This window comes from Rhipicephalus sanguineus, chromosome 5, assembly GCF_013339695.2.
Source record: "Rhipicephalus sanguineus isolate Rsan-2018 chromosome 5, BIME_Rsan_1.4, whole genome shotgun sequence".
NCBI lineage: Eukaryota > Metazoa > Arthropoda > Arachnida > Ixodida > Ixodidae > Rhipicephalus > Rhipicephalus sanguineus.
In genome coordinates, this window is record NC_051180.1 from 138,470,355 (window position 1) to 138,480,502 (window position 10,148).

Genomic DNA, 10,148 nt, shown 5'->3' on the forward strand with positions numbered 1-10,148 from the left:
TGAAGATATAAGTCTATTATTATGACGTTTGTTGTGAACGTACTTAATTATTTGTGTTTGTCAATTTTTGTTATATATTTATATCTGCCATTTCTTTCGTCGAATGTACCTTTCAAACTCTACATTTAGTACTTGCATTTTAGTATGTAATATTGTGCTGTAAAATTTTATTTCTTGAAAAAAAAAAATCTTGGCTAGGACCAACTCAGAACTTCACTATTTCGCTATGCATCAAGTAATTTTTTTGTAACTCAAAGACAGCTTTATCGATTTTAGCCATTTCTCTAAATAATGTTGCCCTGTGATTAATAAACATTTTGTGTATTTCGGAATTTCTCAAAAACATGTTTTGTTGGAGATGTGGCTTCCTTCCCAAAAATTTTTTTGAAAAATTTTGATTTTTTTTTTGTATAGGAATTTTCTTAGCCAAATAAGTTTTTTCTATTGTTGTAAGATAAAGAGCATTCAAAAGTACGTTCATTTGTCTTTATTTTGATGTATGGCATGGCACTGTAAACCTAGTAGCAACGGCACAGAAAATTCCTAATTGCAACATACAAAAATAGGCCAATTTCCCCGTGGTAAGGAAAGAGTTAACGAGTCAAAACGGTCAAAACAAACAGACCGAAAGCGCAGAAAGCGAGGGAGAACATGCCTCGGCTAGTCTCGGCCGGCAGTGGCTCGAAACATTTACAGCGAAACGAAAGAGCGCGAGACAGCGAACACTGGGAACAACGGTGGGAAAAATGATAATCATGATAATGCTTGTCTGGGGCTTGCGATTTAAACAGCACTGATAATTTTTCTGTACAAATTTTAGTAGTGCACTTTATATTATAACTGTCGTACAATATAGGGAGAAATAAAAAATAAAATTTACCTGGCTGTACAAAAACAATCCAAGCAAAGACGAAACTAGACGACACAAGCCTTGGCGTTTTCGGCCGCTTGTTTTATCCGCCACTGCCTGCTTCACCTGTGTCATATCGCAGGTAAGATACTTGCAAATATATTTTGAGAGAAGGACTGTCGTTAAGTTCCTACAATACTCCCAATTACTCTTACCAGGTCACCTTAAGAGAGGGAGTCTGGGCTCCTACGAACGCAAGTACACACTCTTGAGAACTCTGTGAAACTAAATACCAGTGTTTCGTTCTTCTTGCCTTCGTTCACGAGTCCTGTGTCCGCAGGTGTTGTGATGGACCCAGCACTACTGAAAGAACGAGATGCGTTCAAAAAGAGGGCCATGGCCACTCCTGTGGTCGAGGCCCGAAAGCGCGACCGCGATTCGTCGGCGGGAAATGCGGCGTCGCAACCGAAGAAAAAAGTCAAGCCATCAAAGCCAAAAGGTATACCGTAAATTTCGGCCGTTGCTACGTTCTTGACGTGACTGTAAAATCCCTTCTTTTTCGTTTCATCTCTAGACACGTATAACTACAAGACCACTTCTGGGAGCTCGCAGTACAACTTCAGTGTCCTAGCAAAAATCGTGAAGCACATGAAGGTAAGTTTGAAGTCACCAAGTAAGCACTGAGAACACAGTGCGCTATCAAAACAGGCTTGAACGTTGCTATTAACAGAGCAATAACTTTTTTTTTCCTCGGCGTATGCACGTTTTGTGCGATGCACTGACAACCGTGAACAGTGATGATTTTGACAGCAGAGCACGCTTCTTCCTCATACGTTTTTTCTGATAATCTCTTTTGGATCTGCTCTTGAATATGGCCACACACTGTAGTCGAAATTCCTGATCAGTATGTTCTGCCTTCGTAGCTGAAGTAACGGGCTCAGAAAGTGCATCCATTCTAATTCATATGATACGTTACGTCACACACAGACACTGCGGCTTATAGGTGAGAAAGGGGCTACGCATTGGTGACGCAGTTGCGCATGGCACGTCGCAGCAGGGGCAACGTGATGCATTACACAACACATGCAATTAAAAAACGAATGAAAGAGCAACTTCACCCTAATTTGACCTATCCTGTTTGCCATCAATTTGGCCATGATGGCGGAAAGAATCCATGTGTAAAATGGAAGTTTATGCTTCTGTTTACCAGATGTTCAAACAGTTTGAGATGATCACAGCTGGAAGACACATGTGAATAGGAGACATTTGGTGGAAATGGCAGGCTACCTCCGTTCAACACGAACCAAGGTGTCATGTGTAGCAAATGCTACACACCGAGAAACGCTTTTTAGAAAAGTGTGCGTGTAGGCCACTTTGTCATTCAGTGTTCATTGCTGCTCTGTGTTGTCCAATGCTTGTGCCCTATGTGGTTCTTTTCTGTCTGGAGAAGTCTGCAACTTTAGTGGTGTATGTTGTTCCACACAATAATCATCCATTCTGCTTGTGTATTATGGTGCATGCAGGGCACTTTAACATCCTGAATAACGCATGTACAGTAAACTATATCTGGCCTCTATTTCATACCTCTTGCTTAATTTGAGGTGGAAGAGTCATGAGAAGTAAGTTTTCAAATTTATTATTAAGTATCAGCTTGTTAACACACACATTATGGACTAACTTCTGGTAATCTGGACATTATTGCTGTATTGGTGGCAACCTTGCCCGCTACACAGGGGAGGAACGTTGGTCATTATGGGTGACGAACTTTCAACTGGTGTATAGTACCACTGGAATTGACAAGTTGCTCAGGAAACAAAACAAAGATTTCTAGGGCTACTCGATTTCGGAGCTATGATTCGTTAACGCAGACACTAAGCACCAATTCAGGTTATTAAGGACACCTTATTGTGTTTTCAGGTCAGTTTTGAAGCAGCACAGTGACCATCTATGCTGTTTTGTTGTTTCGCTTTTTGCACGCCTCAAGCAAAGGCATTTGGAAGGTGACACACACCCTCTGTCGCTTGAAGAGATCTTGGACGAGACGAACCAACTGGACCTCGGAGCACGGCAAAAGCACTGGCTGGCAACAGAGGTATTTCACATTCTGACTCAACCTAAAGTAACATTCTGTCTCCATTGGTATTTATAAGGCAGACTTCATCGCTTGGTCCTATTTGAACTTTATAATATAAAAGGAGACAAAAATTAATTCAAGCTTCGTGTAATTACTTTCAGATGCTTGAACCAGTAGTCTGTACACCACATGAACAATTGTAAGACTTGTATGCTGCATAACGGTGATGCGACTGTAAAGCCTATGAAGGCACTGTGGGTACTTTGATAAGCAAATATGTAAAGATATACGTAATCTTTAGCTGAAGACACTTGGAAGGCATAATCAACCAGATAAAGTAGCTGCGACGCGTATCCATCAGGACCACCAACGAGAGCAGCTATCCATCGGAGCGAAGACGTGATTGCAAGACGTATAAAGCTTTTGCCTCCCGTTGCTACAGAAACCAGAACTGGACAGGAAATCTGAATTCCATGCCATATGGGCACCAAACTAGCTATAGCACCTACCCAACATCTAACTTAGCACGCCAGACACGATTGTCAGGTGCACGTGAAACTTGGATGCCTTTCTCTCTCCGCTAGTGGCCTACTTTCGCCATGTGGCTCATTCATTTTAGATTTCCCACAAAACGCAAGATGCTGTAGCAACTGAAGATAAAAAATTTGCTTTCATGAATTTTCATTGTACCACCAATAGGTAGCCATTGCCGTCAGTGGACTGACAGCCTCATTGTGACTTGAAAGGACTTCTTGCGGGCCTTGTTGGTGCATAAGGATAAAAAGTTACTGAGCGCAAGAAAAGACGCAACACACAAGGAAGATACACAAGGGTTAAAAGTAGCGCTCATCTCTTGTGTATCTTCCTTTTTTTGTTGCATCTTTTCTTGCGCTCAGTAACTTTTTATCATTAGCCTCAATGTAGGACACGTTAAACATGAAAAGTTCATATCTTACGTTGGAGTCGAGAACCAAACCACAACCCTCTGTTATGGCGACTCTTATAACCTAACTTACAACTCTAAGGGCTTGAAATCTAGTCAGCTGGTGTCGCAATTCACTCATCCTTTTTTCTGGACTCCTCTGTGCTACCATCAGCATTTCACGGAGTGGAGGTATGTGTTTGAAGCAACTTCGGAAGCTTGCACTCTTTGGCCTAGACAGGTGAATCCATGCGCAGGCCCTGCAAAACAACCCGAAGCTTCAAGTGACGCACGACGGCAAGTACTGCTTCCGGCCAGCGTACAACCTCAAGGACCGCAAGAGTCTTCTGCGGCTACTAGACAAACACGACCAGAGGGGCCTCGGGGGTGTGCTACTAGAAGACGTGCAGGAGTCGTTGCCCAATGTGGAACGCCACCTCAAGGTGCTGGGCGACAGCGTCATCTATGTGGTGCGCCCCGTCGACAAGAAGAAGGTGCTTTTCTACAATGACAAGTCCCTGCAGTTTAGTGTTGACGAAGGTAAGCTGCACGCTTTTCTCCGTCCTAAAAGGGTTACTGAACAAAAATAGGAAAAAATGACGAAATCATCAAAATTCTACTTGGAAGATGTGACTGTTCCGATAAACAGAGTTTATTTCCCATATTTTTTAACAGTTGGCTGTATTTTTGGAGGATTGACAGCGCGCGGCTGCTGCACGCCACCGTGATGTCAAAGTCACTGCGGCAAATGCGAGGTGCACGTTTGCCTGTCGTACTAGTTCCCTTTCTCCACCTCTCCTTTATATCCCACTCTCTCCCTTCCAGAAGGGTGCTAAGATGTGCCCCACCTTTTCGGAGCTTTACTCCACACAGAAGTATTGTTCGCCACTGGTGCCATTCATAGTGGTTCTAGGAACCGTAGTAGGAGATGAGTGGGTCGAGTGACATGGGCGATGGCTGGCGTTGTTGGCATGCCACTTTCCAGTGTCTTTCGACTTCACCTCCTCTATCTAGTTCGCGGCGTGGCCGCTAGACACAGCAGTTTGTGAAAAACACATTAAATTCATTATTTTCTGCTAGTTTTTGTCTGAAATGAAGGTCGTGTCTACTGATTTCACCACCCAATGTTTTAGTTTGGGTGAAATTCACGGCGACAGAAGTTTTGTTCAGTATCCCCTCAAGTTTTCACTCTATCTTTTTTTCTCCTTACCCCTAGTGTAGGGTAGTAAACCAGATGTATCAGTTCCAGTTAAGCAACCTGCCTTTCCCACATTCTCATCTTTCTCTCTCCATCCAAAGAAAATGGAACTTTGAAAGAAGATAAAGGTTGGAAGGATTGAGAAGTCATTGAACTAGGAATGTCAGTCTTGTGAATGTTTCAGCATGGGGAGGGGGGTCATCTTTGTTGAAGTATCAACTTCATTCCTTAGCATTTGTATTTATGCCTAGCTCATTCACCCCCATCCTGAAATCGCAACAAGGAAGAGATTAAGCTTGTCCGCAGGGAAGGGTAACTGGAGTGCTCAGAAATTACCATAAAAGAAACTTGTCAAAGCATCATGGCAGGCATGCTGTTCACACAGATGACCTATCCAGCTCTTTTTTTCTTACGGGAATAGTGGGTATCGAGGGTGGTGCAAATTACTGATAAGATCAAAGCACTACTGCCTCCTGTGTTTGGCTGCTTTGACACTATAACATGCTCTGTTTGTACGGCCCATTTGGTGCAGAAAAAAAAAAACTTTTGCAATTCTGGCCACCCTAACAAAATCTAGAATACCGTGGCAAGAGTATTGCACATAGTAAGCGCCGAGTAAGGACATGTTGCGCGTTGTTTTTAAGATCACTTGTGGAAAGAAAATTGTTTGCTTTTAAATAGAACTGCGTGAATACGCGAAATTTTGGGTGCGAAGCGAATTCGAATATTGAAGTGTGAGTGCGAATCGAATCGAATATTTTTCTAATATTTCTTGAATATTTCTAGAGTATTTTTCGAATACTTCAAAGCGAAATTGCAGAAAAAAAGGTTGGAGAGGATATCTAAGCATATTCTTATGAGATAGCAAGATGAAAGTGTTTCTTTTCGCTATGTTGATGAAGCACTGGCGGGGTGGTGTTTTATAGTTGTCTTATCAAGAATGAGGCAATGTAGAGGCCGAATTGTATTTATGTACACCATTTGGTGCAACCAAAGTGTTGCCGACAACACTTTACACGTGATAGGCAAAGATGCCATTTCCTCAGCTTCTCCTCCTGTTTCATTTTCTGTGGAAGCCCAACTGATGAGGCGGACAAGGGTGTGCTCCCTTCAAGTCCGGAGTTCCAAGTCTGCCTCGTAGACGTCGATATACAAGAACATCTAAAATTTTGGATGTTAAAAAGCTTCGGCGTCCGATTTTTCGGACTTTCTGCCCAAATTTCAGGTCCAAAACAGAATTAATTGAGCCCCCACCTCTGCCACATCTTTCATCTCCATGTTGGAACCAGCGTTTTCTTGAGTTAATACATTTGCGACCGTAGCGGAGCTTGAAAGGCAGCTTTGCCGAAATACGGGAGTGTGATGAGGTAAAGCATACTGAAAATCTGGGGACCACTTTCAAATGGACGTTGACTGCGTCTTGGCAAAGTTCGACCGTAACGGAGCTTGAAAGGAAGCTTTGCCGCAATACCAGAGTGTGATGAGGTGCAGCATATTAAAAATCTGAAGGGGTCACTTACAATCTGACGTTGACTGTGTCTTGGCAAAGTTCGACCGTAACGGAGCTTGAAAGGAAGCTTTGCCGCAATACTGGGGTGTGATGAGGTGAAGCATATTGAAAATTTAGGGACCACTTCTAATCAGACGTTGACTGTCTTTTGGCAAAGTTCGACCGTAACGGAGCTTGAAATGCAGCTTTGCCGCAATACCAGAGTGTGATGAGGTGCAGCATATTGAAAATCTGAAGGGGTCTTTTTATCGGACGTTGGCTGTATTTGTTTTTGGGAAGTTCGCATAGTTCAAATGGTAAAATTCCAGTGCGAATCGAATCGAATAGCAAACACTATTCGAAAAATATTCGAAATTTCGAATATTCGCACCCTCCTACTTTTAAAGTTTCAGTTTTAAAGACTTGTTCACACAACAGTTTGTTTATTAAGCAATGGAGGGTGTGCTTCTATAATGCTATTTGTTTGCAACAGACGAGTGGTGTCTGCGGAACTCCTCATTCTACTACCTGTCATTGTCCAGAGTTCCAGAAGCTTTGGAGAAGCGTTGCTGTCGAAGGTATAGATGATCAGAAGATCGAGGAGTACTTGCAGAAACAGGGCATCACATCTATGCAGGACATGGGTGTCAAGAAAGTGGTAAGTTGATACAGTTCATGAAGTAAACATAGATGACCTGCTGCAACTGGACATATGCTGCGGCATTGTTTTCAACAGTAATTTAATCTTTGGGCTATGAGTGGATGAGATTCGTGTTACACACATGTGCCGTGCTCTTAGCCTGGGTGTTTTGGACTATGATCCTTATCTGGGCTAAGCTTTATCTGGCCTTATTTCTTTAGATGTGGAAAAAAAAATGCTTGTATCACCTATATCTGGCCAATAGGTCAGGAAAAAGCTCTGTTGCTTGGTGATACTTCTGCATTTAGAAGAATGCTGCATTAAGTTAAAGGGGCACTAAAGAGAAAAACGTTTTTCTTGTATTAGCAAATTACTCCTGCACAATACTAAAAACACTACGTTTGCTGCGAGAAGATGCTTGGTAACTGAGAAAACGTGCAAAAAGAAAATGCTGGTGGCCAGTGCCATAACCAGAAATTGGGGGGAGGGGGGCGCCTTTACCATATTTGATGTACATGCATGCATTTGTATGCATGCGTGTATATATATAGATAAACATGCTAAACTGAAAATTTACAGGGGGGGGGAGGGGGTTAACGCCCCTGGCTACGCCAGTGCTGCTGGCAATGCCACCTTGAAGTACATAATTTTGTACGGGGCCGTAGTCGTAGTCAAGCCTGTGAAGAGGCTTTTTGATCTCGGCCCTCGGCATCCCAAATGATGGAATGTTCGAATCAATAAAGTTTCAAAGTTCTCGCACCAGTCGCTGTGATGTCATAGATTTTGGTGGTGTCTACTAGGGCCTGTGTAGTTTCCACTTGGTAAAAATGAAGTACACACTGTCTTCCGAGGAAGCCAATGACTTAAAATACAAGTTTCAGGAAATTTCGTTGAGGCAATGGCCAAAATAAAAGAAAAACACTGAAATTTGTGACGTCACAATCGTAGATTTCTGCGGGAAATTTGAGAAGCGGGACTTTTGGCATTGACTTCTCATCTATTATTAACCTGTAGTGGTGAAAGTAACAATACTAGAGTTTTCATTGTATAATTTATCAGTTTAAACTAATTTGTTGCTTCGTTGTAATGTACGTTTTAAGGAACACAAAGCAGTTTCCAACCAGGTGTATTACAGAAACCACATATAACTTGTGTGTGCGATGTGTGGATTAACAGTAAAGCGCACTTTATCTTACGGAAGACTTTATCCTTAAGGCACTCTCTGTCTCACCGAGCTTGACTGAACGAACTTGTGGATGGCTGTTTGCAGATGTTGCTTTTTTGCTCTCATTTTCACAGAACGTTGCCCAGAAGCGTAAGAAGCCGTCGTCGAAAAGGGCAAAGACGTTCAAGAAGCACAACGACCACATGGGGGACATTCTAGAAGATTACACCGACAAGTAGATCTCATACATGTAAAACTGTACATATGCCTTGTAAATTTCTGCGTAACATTTCTGCGAGGGAGTGCATCTTGGGCTGCAAAAGAACGTGTCATCCACGAAAGAAAAAAAGCAGCTAGTAAAGCAGTGGCCTGCTGGCTGTTGGCCGATGTTCACCACGGCATCTGGAAGTCGGTCAAGTTTGACATTAAAAGTTTTGATGTCAACCGAAGTGGGTGATGCACTGTTTTCTTCATCTATTCTTATTTAGCTGTTGTAGCGAAATATTTTACTTTTTTTACCATGCATGGAAATGTATTGTTCGCTGGTGCATTCCTTTGGCTACCACTGTGGTGTTCCTGTTCTTGGTCAAGTTGTAATCATTTGTTGACCGGTGACGCACTAACCGAAAGGCACAGGATCAGACATTCTTTTCAGTATGATTTTTGGACCGAAGGTATTGTTTGATATTGTTGAATATGAAGTCACTCCGAAATACCACAAATGTATTATTTTTAATGATGCTCCAATTAAAGTGTCGAGTTGGGCTTGTTGGTACATAATTCTGGCACACTGCAGCGCAAAAAAAACACATGAACGGAACACGGACGACAACGAGCTCCAATCCTTCAAATAATTCACACCCCTCTATAAGAAACCCTGTGGACATCTCGGCTTCCCATAAAGTGTGCGATTCTTATCAAAATAATTCAATCTGCTAAGAACCGACACTGTTGGTATTTTTTGTAGTAGTTACACTTTGGAAATTTGCTTAGCAAGTAGCTTTGTCTACTACAAAGAGTGGCCACACACAGTTTTCAAAAGGACCCAGTAACACTTTTTGAACTTAGTCAGAAAATGCTGCTGATCTGTATTGAAGGCTCCTGTGACTGTGCGAGCCAAGTATCGCTGCATGGAGCAAGGAATTTACAATTCAGTTTCAAGGACCACTGAAGATCATTCGCTCTCCTCTCGGCAAGCTATGTAGCTGTAGGGACGACCACGGCCATTGGCTGAGTTCATGATTGCGAAAACATCCTAATACTTCTATCATACAGAGTTCAATAAATAGAAAATATGTATGTTCATATCTCCTAAAGCACCCAAAAGTAACTGGTCTTTGCGCACTTCTGGTCGTCCGCTTAATGTTTTGTTTCCTCCCATGTTCATGCGAGGCAGCGCCAGACATACTACACCCGTGCTATCTCAAAGACTGCATACCTGAGTTGCTAACATCTTGCACTGAGCCCGGTACAACAGTAGTTGTCGATGCACTTCGTTTACAAAACCACTTGTACGTTTGCTAGAGCACGCTTTCTCTATCTCCTATGCGCCTCGCGAACTACACGCCTTGGCAGACATCACTTAATTTTTAGTCGGTTGGAACTGCTTCAGAATGCGCTGTCTGGATTTGGCTACTATTCGTCGGGTTAAGCTGACGCAGGACAAAGCCAGTGCACACCAGGTTCCCGCAAAGCTTGGCCAGGCCTTGGCACAACGGTTATTGTAGTGCCGTGTAGGTACCGCAGCTGCCATGGGGTGTTGCCGTGTGCTAGTGCAGGGCTCGTCTAAAATGCTCGGCCGTGTTATACC

The 10,148-nt window shown here is 42.8% G+C and overlaps 1 protein-coding gene across 1 annotated transcript; it reads left to right on the top strand.

Annotated features, from left to right (window-relative positions):
• The first annotated feature begins 1,068 nt into the window (after window positions 1-1,068).
• LOC119394272 (general transcription factor IIE subunit 2) lies at window positions 1,069-8,638 on the top strand. The gene is made up of 7 exons (XM_037661554.2): window positions 1,069-1,104; window positions 1,191-1,349; window positions 1,425-1,504; window positions 2,835-2,942; window positions 4,104-4,386; window positions 7,076-7,191; window positions 8,473-8,638. Exons 2-7 carry the CDS (start codon window positions 1,199-1,201, stop codon window positions 8,575-8,577), a joined length of 843 nt encoding a protein of 280 aa, XP_037517482.1. The 5' UTR covers window positions 1,069-1,104; window positions 1,191-1,198; the 3' UTR covers window positions 8,578-8,638.
• The last annotated feature ends 1,510 nt before the right edge of the window (window positions 8,639-10,148 follow it).